At 40.0% G+C, this 24,136-nt stretch overlaps 2 protein-coding genes across 6 annotated transcripts in view; both read left to right on the forward strand.

Moving 5' to 3' along the window:
• Nucleotides 1–6,012, forward strand: part of SLC17A8 (solute carrier family 17 member 8) — a 32,508-nt gene extending 26,496 nt beyond the window's left edge. Inside the window, exons 11-12 of the mRNA XM_009571556.2 lie at nt 493–620; nt 2,017–6,012. Coding sequence (XP_009569851.2) covers nt 493–620; nt 2,017–2,355 — 467 coding nt within the window. The 3' untranslated portion in view covers nt 2,356–6,012. The remainder of the gene's footprint in view (nt 1–492; nt 621–2,016) is intronic.
• Nucleotides 6,013–7,773: 1,761 nt separating this feature from the next.
• The window catches only part of NR1H4 (nuclear receptor subfamily 1 group H member 4), a 54,115-nt gene continuing 37,752 nt past the window's right edge, over nt 7,774–24,136 (forward strand). For 2 of the 5 annotated variants that reach the window (XM_054056648.1, XM_009571557.2), the window contains exon 1: nt 22,513–22,617. The gene's annotated coding sequence lies outside the window, so the exon portion shown is untranslated. Of the gene's footprint in view, nt 7,796–13,634; nt 13,700–22,512; nt 22,618–24,136 lie in introns of those variants that run through there. The other 3 variants (XM_054056651.1, XM_054056649.1, XM_054056650.1) reach the window with 3 other exon arrangements.

Consider the following 24,136-nt stretch of genomic DNA (forward strand, 5'->3'; position numbering starts at 1 on the left):
CAGATGATAAGCTTCAGTAAGGGTAATTATTTTTCCTACTGGTTTATATTCTGTTTTTTTTATCATGTTGTTAAACTGCTACTTAAAGTACAAGAAAACATGTATTAAAACTCACTGCTACTTAAATAAAAAGATATCATTTGAAAAAGACATTTGAAAAACATGAGGCATTCATTCCTTAATTAAAAATATTTGCTGAGTGAATTGTTTCAATATGAGAAGATAGGAAGCACAGACACTTTTAACAAGGCCAAAACAAACTATGCAACATGATCTCCATAGGTGGTGAAAAAAAGAGGTTTTGAAAAAGAATAGAGTTTAAACATATCTTCCGTCCCTATCACCAAGAAAATACTACTCTTCTTTCTGATGCCTATGGTAATGGTGTTTCCTGCCTTTTTCAGGCTTCTTCAGCTATAACAGCTGTTGAAAGCACCATTAGCCTGCTAGCACAAAGCTGTATAGCTGACTGTTATCTCTTATTTGTTGTAGGATTCAACGTGAATCACTTGGACATAGCCCCACGTTATGCCAGTATTTTGATGGGGATTTCCAATGGCGTGGGGACACTGTCGGGCATGGTGTGCCCGCTCATCGTTGGTGCAATGACGAAACATAAGGTAACATTTCTCAATGTTTTCTAGCAAAAGGATTAGTTAATGCAAAAAAGCTGGATCAATGGGCTGTGACCAATGGTATGAGGTTTAACAAGGCCAATTGCCAGCTCCTTCACTTGAGACAAAATAACCCCATGCAGCACTAAAGGCTTGGGGAAGAGTGGCTATAAAGCTGCCTGGCGGAGAAGAACCTGGGGGTGTTGATTAACAGCTGGCTGAATATCAGTCAGCAGTGTGCCCACGTGGCCAAGAAGGCCAATGGCATCTTGGCCTGTCTCAAAAACAGCGTGGCCAGCAGGACCAGGGAGGTGATTCTGTCCCTGTACTCGGCGCTGTTGAGGCCGCGCCTCAAACACTGTTTTCAGGTTTGGGCCCTTCAGTACAAGAAGGACATTGAGGTGCTGGAGCATAGGGCAACATTGCTGGTGAAGAGGCTGGAGAACAAGTCTTATGAAAGGCAGCTGAGGAAACGGGGTTCTTTAGTCTGGAGAAAAGGAGGCTGAGGGAAGACCTTACCACTGTGTACAACTACCTGAAAGGAGGTTGTAGCAAGGTGCCTGTTGGTCTCTTCTTCCACGTCACAAGTGATACGATGAGAGGAAATGGCCTCAAGTTGCACCAGGGGAGGTTCAGATTAGATATCAGGAAAAATTTCTTCACCGAAGGGGCTATCAGGCGCTGGAACAAGTTGCCCAGGGAAGTGGTTGAGTCACCATCCTTGGAGGTATTTAAAAGATGGGTAGATGAGGTGCTTGGGGATCAGTTTTAGTAGTGGACAGGTACAGTTGGACTCAATGGTCTCAAAGGTCTTTCCCAACCAAATGATTCTATGATTCTATGAAAAGAAGACATTTTGAAGCTTCCTTGGAAATCCATTTCATCATTGATCTCTGCAGATGTTTTCTATCATTGTTTGGGTTAAATATTCATTTTTAAAGTATCGTGGGGCGCAGATTCTTTGATATTACAAACTAATCAGCTGTGTAGGGAGAAATTGTTTTGTACCACCTGAGGCAGAGTCTCTGCAATATCTCCATGCTACTGAGTAGTGCTTATAGGACTTAGGAAAATCCTCTGCAATGCATCCCTGGTCGGATCCTTAAGTAACTGCTGATCCACAATAAGATAAACTTAGTTGTTAGAGAAATTCCTGGATTTCCCGCTCACAATTATTTCACATGCAAGAAAGAAACTTCCCTGAGAGAAAATATCCTACGTTTTATTGCATTAGCCATTGTTATGAAGAAAATAATCTTCACAATGACTCATAAATTGTTCTATCTCTAACATCAGGAATCAAATCACACTCTTTGCTTAATGTGTGCTAATTCATGATTTAATTCATAGGGTAATATCTCTTTTTACTGCAAACTTAATGAGACCTCCACCATTCTTTCAGACCCGGGAGGAATGGCAAAACGTCTTTCTGATTGCAGCCCTGGTGCATTACAGTGGAGTGATATTCTACGCTCTTTTTGCTTCTGGGGAGAAGCAGGAATGGGCTGACCCTGAAAACCTCAATGAAGAGAAATGTGGCATAATTGATCATGATGAACTAGCTGAAGAAACAGAGATGAACAATGAAACTTTTGTAAGTTCAAAGAAAATGTATGGTGCTACCAGTCAAAACAGTGAAGTTCAGAGGAGGGAGTGGAGAAAGCAAAAGCAAGTAACTCAAGACATGGAAGAAAAGACTTCTTACCACTATGAAAATGGAAATTTTCAAGATTTGTCATAGTACTTGAAATTGTAAGGTTTGTATATCAGCTATTCCTGTACCCCCTTCTGCCTAGCTGTCCCAAATCGTCTGGTATCCATATTTATTTTCTTATTCAATCATGTAACAACTGGCCATATGGCTAGATAAAAAGGGTGGTAGTTCCCTTCTAATAGAATGAAAGAGCGCTAACAACAATGGGACTAGGAGAAGTGATGCTAAATCTTTGCCTTGGGAGGAGCTCCTAGCCCCCGCTAGGAGACAACCATCCCTGGCAGGTCTCCTGCCTGGTACAAGCCTATGACTGTAGGAGCAAGGAGTGCTCCCATCTTCTCACTTGAAGAGAGAAAGACATGGTCATCTCAGATGACGGATCCACAGTAATATATGTAATTACTGGAGCTTCAGTGGCATCAAAATCTGCCCTGTGTGGGCCTGCTTTGCCTCTTCAGGATTCCTGTATGTTGGCACTTCAGCTGCTTGACGCATTTCAAACTGCAAACTCATGCTGAAAGAAAAGTGGTCTTATTGCAGAAAGCTGTAATTAACTACTAGTGGTCACTTAACAACAGAAAGTGACAGTCTGCTTTATATGCATAGCCCACAGAATGTGGATAAGGCAATAAAATGGATACTTGTAAGATTTCTCCCCCTCCAAATATTTTGTGCTGGCATGAAATAATTTTGAATACAAAATCATGGTTAGTGATGCAATATTATTAATCCTTATGAAAGGAGATCTTAGTCCTGTTGGATTAGGTTTCTCACTCAATTCATTATTGTGAAGTAACTTAAATATATTTTTCTAGTATTATACTGATAGAATTCCTAGCCTCAACTCCAACAGTACTCACCTAGGTGAACGAGCTTACTTACACAAGTAACATCTTTAGTTACGGATCTGTACCTTCTCAATGCCTCACTCTTGCTGTTGCTACAAATGAAATGTTGTACCATTTGACAGATAATGGAGTATCTATGTCTGAAAGTAATTTGCTTTTGCCATCAGTATGTTTGACAGCATAAAGTGGTTTTAGCCTTTTTCTACCATTTTTAGAATCAAACAGTGGAGCATGCTGTATCATCTCTACGCAGTTAGCTGCAACTCGGAGACTCACTGTGGCATTAATATTCTTTTCAGAATGGAGAATTTCAGAAAGCTGTGATTTAATTCGTCTTTTATGATAATTACTGCTTCATTAAATTCAAGTGAAAGCTATCCTCTCTAGACTATGATGTGCTTTGTGATGTTTCAATAGTATTGTTCTCATGTGCCATATATAGCCACTCTGATGCACACAATATTTGAACATTTCCAATATGCATTTTGCTATTTTCAAGTGCAATTGAATACCATGTGTGGAATTACACTTGTACATTTATTTGAACCCATGGATGATTTATCTTCCCTACAAATGTAATTAAACAAAGAGACCAGGAAAGTTAGCTAATTCTCTTCTCATGTCTGATTCCTTTTCTACTCAGCGAAACCCAACCTACAACTGTATACAGAAGGAAGTAAAGTAAGGTGAATGGATGCATGCCTAATTTGACTCCAGTGAGGATTATTTAATTGGTATCAGCAGATGACTTAATAGTATGGGTATTGTTACGGTATAGCTCAATCCTACCTTGACACATTGCAGTTTATTAATAAGCCACTCAAAAAAAGTCTTAAAAGTTTGTTTCTTCTAAAGTTTCATTTAGTCTAGAGTTGCTTACTTCACTACTGATTTTTAGAACAGGCATAAGAAAATGTCTTTCTTGCAGGTTATAGTCAACATTTAAGGTTTTATGTGGCAGGAGCTTCAGTCAAATGTTCTCACCAGTCTGTCAGAAAAGCTGGACCAACTGCTGTCAAACTATTTTGCAATATCCACCACACCTTTTGAAAAAAAAGAGGGGTACTTTTCATATGTGCAAACCAAACAGCTTCTTCTCCCTCTCCAACCATGTAGCACACATATAGTTAGTACAGGATCTCTTAATAGGGAAAATAGTGTTATGAAAGGATTGAATATAATAATCTCTATAAGTATAATCTGGCAGTAAGGAAAGAGTAAGAGAATCAACTGGCCTTAGTAAAGAGAAGACCAAACAACAGACTGTTGTAGAAACAGTACTGATTTCTGAGAAGAAGCATAATTTTTCCAGTAATGATAAAGAGTAATTTTCCTGTTTTGCTAAGAGGAACACAAAGGGGGTGAATGTTGTTGTTATGACAAAGAAGTACAAACATTCTGAAAGTCTGGGAAATGGCTAACTAGCACATGAGAGCTCGGACGCCTCTCTGGTGAATGTAGCTGATATTTCTTACAGTTACAGATATGTGCCACAACTGTCGCAAGTGATTCATGGTACAGGGAGGAGCTCCGTTTACTGTGATCTCTTTGTATCCTAAGACAGTCAGCATTGATTTAGTTCAATGGAAGCTTGACTTCAAAGGACATCTGAACAGTATTTAATATCCTGAAAGAAATGGTTTAAAAACATACAGACAAGCTTTTGTACTTAAATAGGCACTTTCTTTCTGTTCTAAATTTACCTGCTTCCAGAGGCAGACCATCTTCTCTGACCAATTGAACTTATGTACAGATCACAGTGCTTTTCCAGGCAGACATTTGGGCTGCCTTTCTCCCTTTCGTTCTCATGTGTTTGAATTGTTGGGGTGCATTGTATGAAGTGTAAACACCAGCACTTGTTGGAAGTTAGTTTTCTTTCTTGGAAATCTTTGTTACTTACAGTGGCTTCTACAACACTGCATGACCAAGAATAAAGCCAATTTACCGGGATCAAACAGGCTTTGTAATTCCAGTTTCACTGGATGTCTCCATCTGCAACATGCTCCAACAACCTTTTGTTGTGGGATCTAAGAAAGCACAGTCAACAAGGTGTTGCTTCTAACACTGTCTTCTTAAAATATGTTAGAATTTGGAACATTTAAATAGTCAGAAATAGCCAGCACATCCCAACCTGACCCCAAAAGAGTCACGGCTCTAGTGCTAGTGGATGTGAATAACTCAAATGATAATTTCTCAAGAGAAATATTACCTTGATTCAGCTTAATGTATTGCATTATTCACATATTTTTCTGTCTCATGTGCAAAATAACTTTTGCGTATTTTCAAATATGAGACAGTTTGATTTGAAAACGTCTTTCTGATTGCAGAATGAAGCAAAATTTGGATTATATTGGAAAGAAGATTATAAGCAAGCTTGAGGAAGATTCAGCTTTCATAATGTGAAATGGTGGAATAGATAGACCACAGAATATTAATTTAAGTTTGAGGAGAGAAAAAAGTAGGACTGCTAAGCAGTAGGTATATGTTGTTATCCACTGATCTTTGCTAGCAAAGAAAGCAGCAATTTTTATTTCTTTGAGACCTGATGTTTTCTGGGCACTACTAGCAGAAGCTTAATGGTAATTACTACTCCTCTTATATTTATGTAAGTGCTAAACAAAATGTTCCTTGTAATGAGAAAGGAAAAATTAATGACAGAAACAATGAAAATTCAGCTGAGTAGAAACTTAACCAGGGAAATAATCAGTCCAAAAGAACATACAGACTTTGGGTAAAAAATATAACAAGGGCATCCAGATGTTAACAAAGTGCCAGGAGGAGTCTCATGTGTGTAACATAATTAATTTGAAAGTAGCAAGGCAAAAAATTAATTCAAGGTCATGCAAAAGGTATCATGGCTTCACAGGAGTGTTTCCAGTTGGCTCTTGTTGTCAGATAGTTACAGAGTTCTTCAAGTTTAGTTATTATTTTAAGGAAATATTTGTAAAAACCAGATTTTTTAACTTTTTTTAAATTTTTTTTAAAGACATTTATTTGAGAGTGCTATTTATTTATTCATACTTTAAAAGAGAGTAGTGAGCATTTCTTGTCATTAAAAGAACAGAAAACAGAAAAAAGAAAAAGAAAGTTGCCACTAAGTGCCAATGTAGACAGAGGGCTGAGGAGGGGTAAGAAATCAGCTTCCAAATCCTGGAAAGAAAGAAAACTCTAGATTTTTGAGTTAAAAACCTCCAGGATGAGCCCAGGCCTGATATTCTGCATCATACCAAGGTTCAGGAAGTTCACTTAGGTCTCATTTCAGAGCTCGGCTCTCATGAAATCAGGAATAAATAAATGGAGGGATTAAAAGCTCCTCATTCTTAGGTCATCCAAACACTTATGTTGGGTTAGAAACACTACTAGTGAAATAACACTATTAACACTACTGCAGCTCTGTATGTACATGCAGAAGACAGTCTGGCAGACTTCTTTGTAAAAATGCTTTTAATTACTCACAAAATGCTATCAGTTATTTCTTAACTTTCATTTGATAACAATGTTTAGCTGTTGGAAAAATTGTCCCTTTTTATCTCAGCCTTTTTTTGGCTTTATTGTTTATACTGCTTATGATTTTAGAGCTCTTCTATATGCAAAATTACATAAGTAAAGAAAGAAATCTGTGTAAGAAATGTATGATTGTACTTCTTTGTACTGAGAGATCTTTAAAATAACATCGTAACAGCCAAAACATTTTTCCCCAAGAGCATACCATTTGGATATTTTAAGTCTTGATCGTGATAAAACCTTGACCCGTTTAGCTTTTTCTTTCCCTTCATTTAGTGTATTGGATATCTGTGGCAGCCAATAGACTACATTTGCTTATGTATAATCATATTTATTGGCTCAATAAAGTCAGTGCTCAGACTCCTGCCGTACAAACTTCTGGCGTCCCCTTTGCCCCTTGTTTGAGGTTTAGTTCTACCTGCACAACAAGTTCAGAGCTCCTTTGAGCAGGTCATGACTGTTTTGTTAAATATGTGTTAGGAAAACACTGGAACTCATGAAAAATCAAATCTCCATTGGCTCAGAGTTGTGGTTGTTCAGAGATGTCTCATGAAACTTTGGACCACCAGCCTCAGGAAAACAACAACTTTTGTAAACCAGGAACTATTTAAGGTACCAAATAAAGATAGCTCTACTCTCAGGAGCTGGCAGTTATCACCAAAAGCACCATGCCAAGTGTATTCTCTCTGTCACCATGGCTGTAATGAACAGCAAGAGAATTAGTCAGAGAAACTTGCTGATTCCATGATTAAGACAGAGAGAATGGGACTTTCTGTTGTTTTAGGGAGGGGACTTTGATCCCATCTGCTTGTTTTCTGCTCCCTCTCATGTGTGTAATCGAAAGAAAAAAGTCTGCGTTTCCTGAGAGACAGTCTATTTACTGACAGTGACCAGTTCTGTAGTTTTCTACAGTGGTAGAAATCTGCAGGGGAATGGAAGTGGCTCATGGGGCCTTGCTGATACAAAGCTAAAGGGAAATCATAATACTAATGTGCAACTTGAATTTAGGCGTGAATGACATCAAGGACAAAAACAAGCGAAGAACAATCAACCTGAATGTGTGTAATGTTACTCCTGTGGAATAACACTGCTGCAACCGGGAGTAACACCAGCAGGTAGGTTTTCTCTAAGCAAGGGAACACAATATCCTCTGTCCTGCACTGTTTATTTCCCATTTCCCATTGCTCTGCACTGGCTACAGGTTTACCTGTTCAAAAACTTTGGTCACTATACAGAAATGACCTACATACAGTTGCTCTGGGCTCCTATCTTTACTTTGTATTTTCTTCTTTTCAGGTGTGGCTTCTCCTGACCCTTGTTAACTCATGGAATGGTACAGGAGATACCAGGGCAATGCAGAGTCTATAACAGCAAGGGTTTGCTTTTTAGCAAACTACCTATTCTCTTCTTTTTGCTAGAAAAGGGAACACTTTGTGCTGAGTTGCAGCAGCAGCAGGAGCAGCTGAGCAGTGGCGAGTAGCTGAGGTGTTATCCTGGCTGGCCAAAGGTCACGTCCATGCTGGCCTGCTCTGCACCCTCTGCTCTGCCAGGGCACAAAGGGAAATGTCACGCTTGGACAGAGCTGGGAGGGAAACTGCAGTCAGTCCCCTACCCTTGTTGGCTGCATCAGTTACAGGAATTGTCAGAGGATGAGAAGAAGCTGGTATTTCTAAGCAGTTTTCTGCATCCCTCATCCACGTATCTACTATTGTCAAGCAATGACCTCTATTCCAATTTCATGAAAAGATGTGAGCAGCTTAAAATGCCCCTTGCCAACTGGTCCCTCTGCTGTTATATTTACATATGACAAGGAGCTCTATCCAAAGCCCAGACTCCATCTTCTACAGTGATTCCAGTCCATGCCTCCTTCAATGCTCTTGAGCTCTAGCTTAGATCCATGCAACTCTTGGCACATACTCCCCTCCACATGTGGAGAGGGAGGACATATTTTCATTCCTACTACGCAGGAGTTTAAATTACTTCAGCCATCTCAGGTGGGTCTTCTCCTCCTTAACACTGTAGAGTCCCCACAAACTCCAGCATGCACAAGGCAGAGGTGTGGGCAGACCCAAAGTCCGCTTCTCTCATGTCATGACTCAGGCAGGAGGATTATCTAGCAGTTGTTCTTGGGCAATTTTATGTCTTTCAGAGAAGATATGGTGCTGACTCATGCCAATTATTGGGAAAAACTTACTTGAAGTTTAATAAATTGAATCTGCCTTTTCAAAAGGCACATAGGAGAAGTTTGCTACCAGGCTGTTCTCTGGTTTGTGTCAATGGTTTGGACTGGTTTTAGAGGACACAGGTACATGTTAGTTTGAAAAAAATCACAGATGTTTATTTGAGCCATCACATTACTGCAACAGCTGAAGGTCAGCAAACCCTCCAACGCAACACAAGTGCAGATTTCATCAGGAATGGTTGGTCCCAATCCTTAGAGGGAGCATAGTGTTTCCGTCATTAATACTTTCATTAGTGCTTCCCCAAAGAAACTATAAAATAGCTAAGGATGGGGAATTAAAATCTGCCAAACTTGTGCAGAAATTGATTTTCCTCACCTGATGTTTTCCCTGAAGTATGAGTAGGCTTAACATTTTAATTTACTTAGTAATGTTATATTTTCTTCAAGGAGCTAGATTTCTGTAGCTAGTGTTGTAGTGAAAGGTGCACATGTAAATTTGGTTATTCTGCAATACATCACTTGTTAAGGCATCACAGAATAGTTGAGGTTGCAAGGGACCTCTGGTGATCATAGAATCAGCATGGTTTGAGTTGGAAGGGACCTTAAAGATCATCCAGTTCCAAACCCCCTGCAATGGGCAGAAACACCTCCCAAGAGATCAGGGAACACCTCCAGGGATGGGGCATCCACAACTTCCCTGAGCAACCTGTTCCAGTGTTTCACCACCCTCATAATGAAGAATTTCTTTCTAATGTCTAGTGTAAATCTCCCCCCCCCCCTCCAATTTATAGCCATTCCCCCTACTCCTATCACTACATGCCCTTGTAAAAAGTCCCTCTTCAGCTTTTTTGTGGGCCCGTTTCAGGTACTGGAAGACTGCTATAAGGTATCATCAAAGCCTTTTCTTCTCCAGGCTGAACAACCCCAACTCTATTAGCCTGACCTCATAGCATAGGCGCTCCAGCTCTCTGATCATCTTTGTGTCCCTCTTTTGGACCCGAGAGCTCCATTTTGTTCTTATGTTGGGAATTCCAGAACTGGACACAATACTCCAAGTATGGTGTCACAAGAGTGGAGTAGAGGGGCAGAATCACCTCTCTTGACCTGCTGGCCACACTTCTTTTGATGCAGCCCACTATTATAGTGGTTGGCCTTCTGGTTGGCCTTCTGGACCGTGAGCGCTCATTGCTGGCTCATGTCGAGCTTCTCATCAGTAAGCACCCTCAAGGCCTTCTCTAGTCCAACCATCCACTGCTCAAAGCAAGGTCAGCTACAGCCAGTTGCCCAGGACTGTGTTCAGCTGGGTTTTGAGTATCTTCAGAAGTGGAGACTCCACAATCTCTTTGAGCAACCTAGTCCAGGGTTTGATTGCTCTCACAGTAGAATTTTTTTTTGTATGTTTAAATGCTGTTTCGGGTATTTCAAATAATACCTTGTGCCTCTTGTCCTGTCACTGGATATCACTTAGAAGTATTTGGCTCCTTTTTCTGTACTTCTTCCCATCGGGTATTCATACACATTGATGAGATGCTCCTTGAGCCTTCTCCAGGCTGAACAGTCCCAGCTCTCACAGCCTCTCTTCACGTGTTAGATGCTTCAACCCTTTAAACATCTTTATGGTTCTTCGCTAGACTCATTCCAGTAAGTCTATGTCTTACTTGCACTGGAGAGCCCAGAGCTGGACCCAGTCAGTCTCACCAAGACTGAGCAAGGGGAGGGATCACTTCCCTTGAACTCATGGAAATGCTCTTCCTAATGCAGCCCAAGGGGCTTTTGGCATTTTTGTGCCATGAAGGTAGATTTCTGGCTCATGTTCAACTTGTCTACCAGGATGCCCAGGACCATCTCTGCTAAGCTGCTTTCCAGCCCACCAAAGTCTACTAATGCACGGGGTTATTCCTTCCCAGACACAGGACTTGAAATTTCCTTTGTTGAAGATCAAGAGTTTCATGTCTGGCCATTTCTCCAGCCTGTCAAGACCCTTCTGAATGGCAGCACAATGAGATGGTATATCAACCACTCCTCCTAGTTTTGTATCACCTGCAAAGTGTTGGAGGTTGCACTCTGTTCCATCGTGAAGATTGTTAATGAATGTATATTGGTCCCACTATTGAGCCCTGGAATATACTACAGATTTCTGCCTCTAGCTGGGCTTCATGCTGCTGATCCCAAATGTTTGAGACTAACAGTTTAGCTAGTTTAAATCCAGCCCACTGCATATGTGCCCAGTATGTACTTCATAATTTTGTCAATTAAGTTGTTATGGAAGAGAATGCTGAAAGTCTTGCTAAAGTCAAGCTCTCCCCTTGTTCACTGAGACATCCGACTCATTGTTAAGGCCTCCTTCTTAAATATGGAAGTGATGTTTACTTTTTTCCTCAGTCATCAGAAACTTCTCCTAATCATTATTACCCTTCAAAGACAAATGAAAGTGGCCTCACAGTGACATCAGCACTCTTGGAACATCCCATCAGAACCTGCAGACCTGTGCATGTCCAATCTGTTTAGATGTTCTCTAAACTGATTCTCTTCCATGATGGGTAAGCCTTTCTTGGTCTGTACTTTCACACTGGTCTCAGGGCCCTGGAATTCCTGGAGGCTGGGCTTATCAGTGAAGACTGAAGCAAAGACACCAACCATCTTGGCTTTCTCTATGTACTTTGTTACCTGGTCCCCTGCCCCATTCAGCAGCAAGTCCAAATCTTCCCTAGTTTTCATTTTGCTGCTGATATACTTATAGAAGTCTTTCTTGTTGCCCTTCACATTTTTCACCAGACACAATGTCAGATGGGCTTTCACTCTGTTTACATCATGTCTGTATGCTTTGCATGCTCTATATTCGTCCCGTGTCATGTGACACTTTCCAGTACTTTTATCCTTCTTGTCTATATTTGATTTTAGTTAGAGCTCTTTGTTCATCCATGTAGGCCTCCTGATGTCTTTACTTAAGTTCCTGCTTTTCAGGATGGACTGTTCTTCATCTTGCAGGAGGTACTAACCAGCTCTTCTGGACCTCTCTTCTCTCCAGAGCCATATTCATAGAATAGAATCAAAGTACTGGCTCCAAAGCACTGGTGAAAAATCATGCTTTTTTTTCAGGGCCCATGTGCATCTTGGAGCTGTATTGGCCACCTCCGCTGGGCAACAGTGTCCACAGCGGGGATTGCCCCAAGTCCAGCTGCTTCTCCAGGGCCAACATGATGACAAACGAGATGCCAACCCAGAAGGACACACCGCACGCACCCCGAACCAGCCCCATCCCCACCACGGGTCTGCGCCTCCCCACTGGAAGCAGCCATCCCATTCCGTGCCATTCCATGCCATTGTTCCAAGCAAGCCTTCAACAGGCCAAAGTATACTTTCCTGGTGTAGGGTTATTATCCTGCTTTTTTGCCTGCTTCATATCTTAAACTTCACTGTCCTCTTGTCACTGCAGCCAAAGCTGTCCATCACTTTCACAGTCCCAAGAAGTTCTTCCTTGTTTTAAAGAATCAATCCAGCAGAGCATGTCCCTTCTTCAGGTCCTCAATCACTTGTTATCAGTTCTAGTCAGTTACCAGTTATCAACAATGCATTCCAGAAAGTACCTGGATTGCTAGTCCCTACTGTGTTGTCCCTCCAGTGGATGTTGGGTTATTGGTTAAAATCCCTCATGAGAACCACTGGCGGCACACATGAGACTTCTCACAGTTGTCTGAAGAAGTCTCATCTTCTTCCTCTTCATACAGTCTGTAGAAGATAACCCCCACAACATTGACCTCATTGATCTGCCTCTAATCCTGACCTGTAAAAACTGTCAGCTGGCTCACGCTCCATCCGAAGGCAGAGCTCCATGCATGCTTGCTGCTTTTGTGTACAGGCCAATTCCACTTCCTTACTGACCTAATCTGTCCTTCCTAAAGAGCCCATATCCGTCCAGGGCAGCACTCAAGTTATATGAGCTATCCCACCACGATTCCATGATCTCAGATTCCATGATTCCTATTGCATATAGGCCTCTCATTTCTTTTATTCCTTCCCCTACCTCCCCATTCCTCTCTCTCCCACTTGTAGCCATCATCATTAGGGAGAGCTATCATTTTACTACGAAGTGTGTGAGTATCCACTGTCTAAAGGCAAAAAATGGAGGCACCCCAAATTTTTAATTGATTTATAAAACTCTGGACTAGGAAGTAAATTGCTAAAATACTGTTGCATTGTGTTATTAGGTGGAAAGATCAAGGGTAGGTACAGGTAAACAGTGCTTTTTCACACCTCAGTTATTGCCTTGAAATAATACGAGGTCGGGTGTAACGTCACTCAAGGTCTCATTTCATTTTAGTACCTGCTGGCTGACATTCCAACTACAGAAGTCATCATGCCTCTGCCCACTTTTACTGGATAGCTCAAAAATGAGAAGGGCTGTATCCGGGTCACTATAGATCAAGCTTGTTCACTTGAAGAAAAGAGGAGCGGTATATTTACAGAACAGAGATTTATTACATTCAAGAAGCCTAAAGTATCTGGTTAATTAGAGTTAAATTCCTGGAATAAATTGACAATATTCCAAACAAGACTTTATCAGCTTCTTTGCAATACAGTCCATTTTACTGGCATGCTGTTCAAAGGTTTCTGTTGCAACTCATATGTAGCAGAGTTACGTAAAACTTGATGTAGGAATGAGTGACAAAGGTTTTATTTATTTCATATTATTATCTGTTGACTTTTAAAGATCTAAGTAACAAGACAGGTTAAACAACAAGTCAATGATTAAACTGATAAATTGAGAATCAGCTATGTTAGTTTTAAAAGAGATTTAGAAGGTATGAAGTAAAAAAACTAGTCCTTGGAGTTGTAAGTAAGTTGAATTACTGAGATTTTTTGTTCTACTGCTTATTTACAGTATCTAATAATTACTAATCATTCTCTTTCTCAGGCAATATATCTTTGAATAATCTTTAATGTCAGAGGAGAGGCATATGTTTGGTGAAATCCATTTTTACATCAAATTTACAACAGAACTGGGTTATGCTTTGTCAAGTTTTCCTGAAAGATTTAAGAATTTATGCTTCTAAAGAGCAAATACTTTTGAATACAGAGGTCTTTGTGGCAGTGACATTAAGATCTTGTTCAAGGTTATAGTTCATCACCTACTTGAATAGCAGTTCCACCACTGGGAAAACAGCAGTTCCTTCACTCTTTCTAATTTTGGGATATTTTTTGAGGACTGAATTAAAAGCAGTAAGAGGTAGGTACACCCTTCCTCTCTGGAACAAACTGTATGTGGAGGAAAAAGAAAAAAAAAAGCACTTCCAGGGTTTATGTACATTTTCAGGTTGATATCACATATCCAGGAGAAAAATATTTCCTATTTTTCAAAACTGATATTCTTATGTGCATCTTTTTTCCTCTATCATACTTCCATTTGGCAGGATGTGTGTTTATTGGCTGCACATTAATGAGACACAATCTAAAATACAGAATCATCTGCTAGTATCCGAGTAATTTCCATGCATACAGGAAAGAATCCCTTTTGTTCTGTTTACATGAGGATGACTTTCTGATAGTATGCATTAGATGTTGAAAGTCATCAGCTTAATAATGTTAGAACAGCGTCCATTGTACATAATAATCATACTATTCCAATATTTGCTACCTTTGATGCCCCCACCAGCTTCTACTGTTGTGTTTATCATCATCTCATCATCAGATAACACAGGCGAAAGACTACTGGAGAAAGCATAGGGCATGATTTTTGCCCCTAAGTTGTTAGTGACATTAATTTCTTTGTTAATCACATGTGAAGGTTTTGTTTCCTTTGAAGAGGAACAGCAACACTTACACATAAGCACACACATATGCTTCATTCAAAAAAAAATTCAAGTGTAAGTTGGCTGCAGCTAAGACTCAGCTGTAGTCCTCACGACAACTGGTAGAGCAGCCTCTCTAGTTACTGATCACTGGTGCTGTCTTGTTTTAATTTTTCGCTTAAATTTAAGAGACCAGAAACTGGAACTTCTTTCTCCATGTTACATGGTTTGTGTGGGCTGGGGATGTCTTTGTTAAGTAGTTTTGTACAGCAAAAAGTTTGGTAGGAGAATTCTTGATTCCTGCTTAAGCCCATTTCTCTGCTAGTTTCTGCCAGACAAAAGAGATAACAACGGGACTGGCTGCTTGGTACAGCCCTTGCTCCACCAAAGAACCTCCTAGCCAGTAGTTCTGTAACAGTAACACCTTCCTTTCCCCATTCGCCATTGTGATTATCAGTTTCTATGTCGGAGAAATACAAATATGGATAAAATGGGCAGGTGAAACATAAGGACTGATTCCCCAGGCTCTTGAGGACTTTTTCCACTGTGGGTTAGCAGCTAAGAAAGGGCTGTCTCCTGTATGAACATTACACATTCTCTGTGTGGGCACCTCCTTTGCTGATGGGAAATATTAATTTTGGGGTAAGGTAGATTTGGGGCTGTAAATTCAGAAAGTTATAGCCACAGTCCTCCACTAGCTTGATGCAATTTTGAAGAAACCTTGAGGGGAACGGTAGAAAGCTCTAAGTTGAATCCACATGTGTGAGGAGCCAGTGCAGAGGGAGGTACAATGGCTTTTGCTGCTGGGTAGGTGAACTGCTGTGCTTTGAAATGATTTTTGCCTTTTTTCACATAACTTGTCTCATCCTATGCAACTCTTTAGAGAAAGAGTTATAGCCTAAAATTTGTGAATCTGTAAGACTTCTAAGACCCTCTTCCTTGTGAAGGTTTGGCAGGATGGGTCCCCAAAGACGAGAATCAGAACTAGAAAAATTTCCCATGCATGTAATGTACTCTATCACTATTCTCTAAATAACTTGCTTTTGTTATATGTTTTCTATTGTGGGATGAGATGGAAACATGAAATGTATCTGCCAACTGAGATTTGAGATAAATGAGGGATCTGCCAATGCAAATGATTCAGCTTTTGGGATATGACCCAATTTTAGACAAAAAGGGTATTCAGATTAGGTTTCAATAAATGAAGCTTTAATTCAGAGTGAGCCCAAGTTAATACTATGAGATAAGTAACCTGTCCATTTCCTGATTTGTCTTGTTTACATTTAATAAACTTTATACTGCATTTAATTTCTGTCTTCCAAAAAGGGAAGTAATTTGTTTTTGGAATGCAATGATGTAAACTGAAGATTAGGAAAGAAAAGAAAATAAACTAAATCCTTTAATTCTACCAAGATCTTTTGTTTAACATCCCCTTAACTTTCTTTTCAACCAATACACTTTTCTTGGTCTTCAGATCCCTTTCTCTAGTCAACTCTTTTCTGGTACCAACTCTTTTCTGGGTGGAAACTAAGAGGATGATCCGACTGACCCAGGCCCTATGCAAGGCTTATCCTATGCCCAGTTATTAATGGTGTCCCTGACTCTCCTCCATTACACCTCTGTGTTTCTTACGCCCACTACATAGGTGCTTCTTCCTCATTTGCTTGCTACTACTAATTATGACAGCAAGTACCTTGTCCATATTTTGCACCTTCATGGCTAAGGACACCATTGTTCTAGGAGACCTGTAGCCATTTCGGAACTCTTTGTAATGTGCCTAGGAGCTCTGCACGAGTTTCACCAGTCGTTTCACCAACATCTTCCACGGTGAGGTGGGAAGGACTCCACCAACACAATAATGGCTGACTTTGTTGGAATTAACATGGAAGCAACTGAAATATAATATGATATTATATGAAATACAATATGAAATGATGAAATATAATATGAAATATAATATGATAAACTTCCTCATTTTTATGAGTTTGGCAATATCTTAGCTATGCCCAGGACCCAATGTTATCTAATTTCTAGCCCTTGCCATTATTTCTAAGCTAGGTGGAGTCATGAATACTCTTCAGCTGAATATGTGGCATTGACTTTTTAATTGCTCGGTCTTTCTAGTGCAAGTTGGACATTAGGGGTCTAGCTGTGCTGCTGCTCATCTTGCCTGCCACAAGTAACCATAATGTGTTCACCATTTGTCCAAATTCTGATAGGGAACAAGGAAAAGCCAACAAAAGCTTTGAGAGCTGCTCTACATAAGAGTCCTCAGGACACTAACAGGCTTGAACAGCCCTGATCAGCCTCACATGGAGCCTCCCACACATCTTGCCAATGGGCTTAGGATGCTATTTAAGTTCAAGCCTGGGCCCCTAGTTGTGGCCTGTTGTAGGTTGGTGTTGTGTTGCCTCCTCGTGTCCTGGTTCACTGATACAGATGGTTCATACAGATTTTTCTCAGGTGGACTGCAGATGTAGTCTGTAGCCTGCATTATCTCCAGTCCTGATTCTGCTCTGCCTCCTGGATGGACCTCAGGCTGATGCTGTAGGTAGTGTGCCTCCAGTCCTGAATCTAGCCTTATCTCTTTCTGCTGTCCTTGTCTGATCCCTTGATGGTTTCTGGTCCTGATTCACCACATTGCTCCCTCTGGGCTGGTTGCTATCAGCAATCTGGCCCCGCCTAGGTACTATGGGGCTATACGCTGTGAGTAGGGCTATCCTCAGTTTGTTCCTTATCCCTCTCATAGAGCAGCCCTCTTCCTGCTCCTTTCTGGTGTATAAATGCCTTCCTTACAGAAAGAAGAAGGCAGCTTTTTCCAAATCGAGTCCTGCATGATTTCTTGTAGCCAAACCTCATGTTTCCCCTCCTCCTACATTTATAGGCAGGTGTAATGAGCTTTTTTCAAATATGGAGTGTGTGGTGTCCTTATCTTCCTTGACTGGCCATAGACTTCTCAGGTTAGGATAAAGCAACTCCCCTAGGCTTTGCTCTGGGTGCGTGCTTAGGGTCTAATGCCCACCCTCTCAATAACCAACGAGAGGAGTCATCTGCCTGCAATTCTTCAGAGCACAGCAGACCCTCCTCTAGAATGCTGAAGCAAGGAACTGAGGGTTTATAAACCTAACAGTGACTCTGGATTGCTAAATAGCATTAACAGGGACTCCTCCTGCATAGCCAGTGGCTTATACTGCCCATTCATATGATGCCTACACTACAGTTCCTCTTCCTGTTTTCTTGCTAGTTACTCAACTAGTCCTTTTAAATGTCTGTAGTTTTCCTTGATGCTAGAGACAGTATGAGAAACAAGTAAGGGTTTAAAAATCTGCAGGATTAATTTACTTAGTGTGAATATTTTAGCAATTCAAAATCTCATCTAAAAATATCCCAATATTTATTTATTAGTAATACTTCACTCATCATTCTTGACATTTAGTTTAAAAGAACTACTTATTAATGAAAGGACACGGCATTCATTTGTTGGAATAGATCAACATTTCATAACATTTTTATCTCTCCAAATATTTACAAAATGAAAGCTAACTGTTATTGAACTCCATCACTATCATACTGTACAACATCAAAATGTCAAGAGGAAAAAATTAAAAAGAATAAAATATGTATTTACTGCAAGGCCACTAGATCTTAGCGGCTAATACTGTACTAACACGTTTAACTTAAAGCTGTGATTCCTCTAGGAACTTTTAGACTTGTAACCTTTAGTAGGAGAGGGGAGATAAAACCACCCACATGTAATAACGGTGTCCTAATTAAAATTTAAAATCGTGAGAGACAATGTAATGTGGAATAACTGGAAATTCTTAATAGAAAAACGCATTTTGAATTTCAGTTGAAGTCAGCTAGAGGGGAGGTAGACCAAGTTCCCCATACAGATATCTAGTATCTAATACCATAGCTGAATCTATATGTACTCAGCTATTCTCTTGCACCCAGGCAGCTGTAAGCTGGTATCTTGTCAATAACATTTATGTTCTTGCTAGAGTGTGTTGGCTAACTATTAACTGCCTGCCATCAGGGAGGAATTCCCCCTTTTAGGACAGACTCTTCCATGATCGTTTTACTTTTCATGACACTCTGCTTTAAATATGTGAGTGATAAAGACAGACTATTGCATTTCATCAGGGCACAATATAGGATTGTTGAAAAAATTTTGCCCTGTTTGGAAACTGAATGATCAGAGAGCAGGTTAGAACAAAGCAGCTCTCATTAGTGAAAGGCTTATTGACTAAGCTAAGCTAATCTTAAAAGCAGTTATTCCTGTGCTTTCGAAATGCAGGAGAAAAACAAAGGCAAACAGCTACTAGACTTAACTCAATGAAAGTTTGCATCCCATTCCTTTCCTATTTTTTCAGCCTGTACAGAAGCAGCCTTATCTATTAAGATTGCTTAATTATCTTCATATAATAAAATTTATTATAAGCTGGCGATAATTTTGGCCATCCTTCAGGAAATTAAAAGCTTCCTTTAATCATTAGACTGGTGAATAGTGATATTTCCGAGAATGCCTACAAGTGAGATATAACTGGTTTGAGGAGACAGACCATGACCCAAAGTGGTGTAGATGATGCGTGTCCTCTGTGTAGCAATAATAGGTAAAGGGTGCTGCAGGGATGAAAGAAAAGCTGCAGCTGACTCTGTTTAGTGTCAACTGTTTATAATCAAGATAGGACTACTTTCTCAGCTGTAGTCAATGGGTTATGCTTACGCATAGTTTGGTTCAGATGAGGCCTCGGGTGTCTGCAGTACTATTCATGCTGGGAGCTGTTCTTGAGCACAAATGGATCTCGGGCAAGACACGCATACCTTGGCCTATCATACAAACACAATCCAAGGTCACTGGTTGTTATCCGTACAACCCTGTTGGAGTTCCAAGCAACTGACTGTGAGTTGGCAGAAAGTTGTGCAGCTGTTGACAAGGTTTCCTATGCAAAAATGAGAAGGTACTAGTGAATTTGTGGGTGTATTATTTTCATTTTTTTTCAATGTGTGGTTATACATTCATAGAGGTATGAAGAAAAGAAAATGCTGAAGATGAATGCTCAACCTACCTTTTCTTCCTTTCCCCCTTCTCTCCTTCTGTGCTAGACTTTTCCATCCATGCTTTTAATGGCAAACTACTTCATTGCTAGGATTTGTCTTGCCTTGCCGTGGCTGAGGCCATGGAGCTACTATGTCAGTGTGAGTGTGGAATGGCAATTATTTCAGTGGATAAAAAGCAGAGTAGAAAGAGGAGGTACAAACGAGCTATGACAAAACCTCTAATTCTCTCATGGCATGTGTAGTTTATGAGTGGTATTGTCTCAGTAGGTAGACTTCTAGCCCTGAGTGTAATACATACCCCTAGTTTTGTAGCTGAACATGTATTTGTGCTGATAATGGCATGGATGTATTTTAGAACGTGTGCTGTTTGTCAGTTACAGAAGCAATCTTAGTATTGTCAAGGGACGGGTTTGGATGTCAATTTTCTGAAGTCTTAAAAAATATGCTGTCTTAAAGTTATTGTAAGTAACTGGATTTGGATCTCTTCCTTTCCTCTTCTCTCCCTTAATGCTGTATAGGCAGTCTCTCATAACACTGTGGAAGATACATTTGATTTGCTCTAATTCCTTTCTGTTCAATTTTCATTTGCGTATCAGCCACAACAAAATATGAACACCTGGCTTAAACTAGTATTTCCACATGCCATTGCTACAGGCAACGTCTCCTCTTTTGATCATGTGGATTTTTTCTTTGCTTTTACCAATATGTCTTGAAAGTATTGATTAGTGTACAAAGAACCACTCTGCTATTTGCTTTTTTATTATTGTAAGGAAAGAAAAAAGTTTCAATGCAACAAATTAATTACTGAGTAAAGGTATTAAATTCAATTTCCTTTGTGGTAAGCTCTTTGCTGTCCGACAAACAGTGTCCACATAGAAAATGTATTTTGGGGAAGAGACTTTATTGAAGGTTGGTCTCTAGGGACTTCTAAATAGCATCAACTATCTTGGACCAGTGCTGCAGGAGGCTGAAAGCTGAAAATGAGATTTAAGGTATTCAGAACTGGCCAAGACATGGAAAGCTCTGTCAGACATAATGTGACATTTGTTGGTCTTTTTGGCTCAGCCTCCATTTCTTCACCTGGTAAAGGAAAAATTTCATCACTGGCCTCAAGATGACTAAAGGCTGGGGGGAGGGTTGGCATATGCTTCCTAGGAGCTGCTGAAGTAGGCATTTACTGGAATGTGACAGATGGGACACTGGCATATTTGGAGTCGTGGAGACCACCTGTCTCCTATGGGTAGAGTTGTTTTAGAATAATTCTGTTACTTGAAAGAACTTCATCAATTTTGCTAAACATTAATTTGTAAAATAGAAATCTCACTGTTTACAGAAGTGATGGCTTTCAGAGTGTCAGAAATGAGGACTGAGAGAACCTTAGTCTTAAATATACTTACCACGTGGCCAGTGTCTGCTGGAATAAACTGTAGGCATAAATCCCTGAAAACAATACCCTCTTGAGCATCCTAGTGTCCAGTGGCAGCCTTATGGTATCATTTACCCATTGATCTCTTCAGGAACTGGTCATACCGTGTGTGATTGGCTGGCTACCAGGTGAATTTGCAAGGGACAGAACATCTCAGAAAGATCCTTTGTTAATTACATTTTTTAAAAAAGGACAGAGTTTCAGTTTCCTTGATGTAAGCTTGAGGATGAATATGCCTTTTAAAATTATGTTTTCTTTTACACTGGAGGAAAGTAAAAGAATTTTACTCTTGGTAATTTAAGGGCCGGCAACCGTCACCTTTCTCCTAGAGAGGACTGTGCTTGCTGCCCAATGCCTCTTTTTTTGTAGAGCAGGAGATACAGCTTTTGTCTCTGTGTATTCACTCTTGACAGTGTAAATACGTAGAGGACAGAGAGCATATACCATGTGACAGACATGAATTAGCCTACCATGAGTGATGCTGCCAGCTGTCCCCTCTGGCTGAAATTTGCCTCAATACCGCTGCCAGATCAGCTCATCTCCACTGGATATGTTTAGTAACGCAAAGCAGGGAATTATTACCCTTGCTGTGTAGGTGGGATTTTGAAACAGAACACCCTGGATTCATTAAACATTACTTGAAATTCCTCTGCTGAGTAAGTGGGGATGTAGTGGTTCAAGGTCCCCTTTCCGTCAGTGGCAAGAGATCAGCATTTTTAGATGCAATGCAGCCCAATCAGGATGATTCACAATCTACCGGCACCAATTTCTTCCCCTTGTGCACAAAAGGTGCATGAGTCTACTAGGTTTAAAGTTAAGAACTTCAGTTTCATGCCTAGAGCTTTATGCCATGAGTCCAAATCAAAATGATGAAGTTATTTGAGAGTGTGGCAGATCCAGGAATTGAACTTAAATGTCTCCAAATCCCTGTCATGCTATAATTTATAGTCTATCCTGCTTCTCAGTACTCAGTTCAAGGCTCAGTTCCCCTAAAAATTGTGAAGAATAACAGAAATACTTAGAGATCAAGTTTATGTCTTGGAATGATATCTGGACTCCTTGAGTGGGAAAGATAAGGAAGCTGAGAGCATCATAAAATTGTAAATGTGCAAGAAAAGTATTAAAATCAGCAACAATGTATTATTACCCCAAGAAAACTTCCCTCTGCACCCAGGCAGGTTATTAACAGGCATCTCAAGTCTCTGTGCTGGTGGTCAAGTTGGGATTCACAATGTTTTAATATAGCTAGTGTTTGGAGAGTTTTGCAAAGAAAGAATTGTTAATGAGTAATCCTTATCCAACAGGGCAGTAAGCCAACAAGCCCAAGCTTTGATTCATTGTGTTATCACTACAGCCTACAGCTAAACAAAAAAAAAAAAACCCAAAATAAAAATGTTGCTATGTGAGAATTGTTAGGATACTGAACTGAGTGGAGAACAGTCTTACATCCTGCCATCCGCAATCTTCCAGAAAAGAACAGTAAGTAATAATTCCTGAAACTGTTAGCTCTTGGTGTTGTGTAATGTAAAAGCAATTTTCTCACCTGAATTATTTAGTGGATATTAATGGATTTTTGACCAGAAGAAAAAAGAGATTTTTAAATCTTGTCTTTTATTGAAGAATAAAATGAGAAGTAATTTCATCTACAAAACTGGTGCAACAGTAGGAATTCCCCTTGGGAAAAAAATGTTAAGGTCATGAGAAACAATGACAGTGTTTGAATTTTCTTTAGAAAGCTGGCTTCTGTGTTTGTGTCACTGGAATAGAAGGCATAATTTTGTTACTTAGCCTTTCCTGCAATAACACTATCTAGTTGATTATGTGCATTGACTTCAAAATCGTACTGGTTTGTTAATGTTTTATTATTTTGGCAAGAGAAAATCTTTTAAATGTGATTAATTCGAGAACAGAGGGGAATATCTATATTTGCTGTATGTAATTTCTGTGTTCGATGGTCTTGTGTACAGATTCCAGCATCTTCTGAAGTCCAGGACTTTAGTATTTATTTCACATAACTAGCACAAGCAAAAGGGAGTTTCACATTTCAGGTGATTATTATTTGATTCCATTGCCAGTTTTTAAGAAAATATCAGTTTATTCTGAGTGTTCCTGCTGGCCATTTATCTTCAGAATACTATACTACTGGTAAGACACATTTGGCTTCTGTTATTTTTGACTACTATTTGCGTTGCAGAGAACGTAGAGATCTCAAACTAGATTGGGCTCCCACTACGCTAGGCAGGAATCCAAAAAAGCGTGTAAGAAAGGAGGGCTTGCCATTTTATGAGCTGAGACATGAAAAAGAAGCTGGAGACAGCAGGTTATCCCAGGGACAGTCAGAAACTGACCTAACTATTTTAAGTTACCTGCTACCTGTAGAAATGCCATTGAGATTTCTGTTAGTTTTCAGTTTTTCTTGTGACTGACTTGAAGGTATTTATTTTTGCTTCAGAAGTAAGCTGTAAGAATATCCTATATTTTTTTCTGTGTTCTGTGTCTCTTTGCTGCTCTGATCTTCAGCATCACATTAAAAATTCTAAACAGTAAATTTCAAACACACAATAACACCAGTCCTGCCTCTAGTTCTCAAACCTGCTCATATTGTTTCTTCTATTTTGCATCAGTTTCTGTGGTGCCACACATGCCAAAATGATCTGACAGCAGATGGCTAGAAACAAGGAGCACAAATCTTCCTAACGCTTTCATGTCCCTTTGATACACTTTAAAATAAACAAGCAAGCAAAAGAAAAAGCCTCTCAAGTAAGTGAGGCACTGCATTAAATGTTCTAAAAAAGGCTATGTGTCCAGATCAAAAGCCTGTGAATCAGGTGGGAATCTTCCCATTGATGTTAACAGTGTTTGGATAGGGCATAGATGAATGATGTTACAAAAATATCTCTTTGAGCAATTGGCAGCCAGATGTGTAAGGAATAGGACAATATTATGGGACAGGAGAGAAATGTACCTCACTAATATTTGAGAAAAATGTTGTCAGTGC

Source organism: Cuculus canorus, chromosome 1, assembly GCF_017976375.1.
Source record: "Cuculus canorus isolate bCucCan1 chromosome 1, bCucCan1.pri, whole genome shotgun sequence".
NCBI lineage: Eukaryota > Metazoa > Chordata > Aves > Cuculiformes > Cuculidae > Cuculus > Cuculus canorus.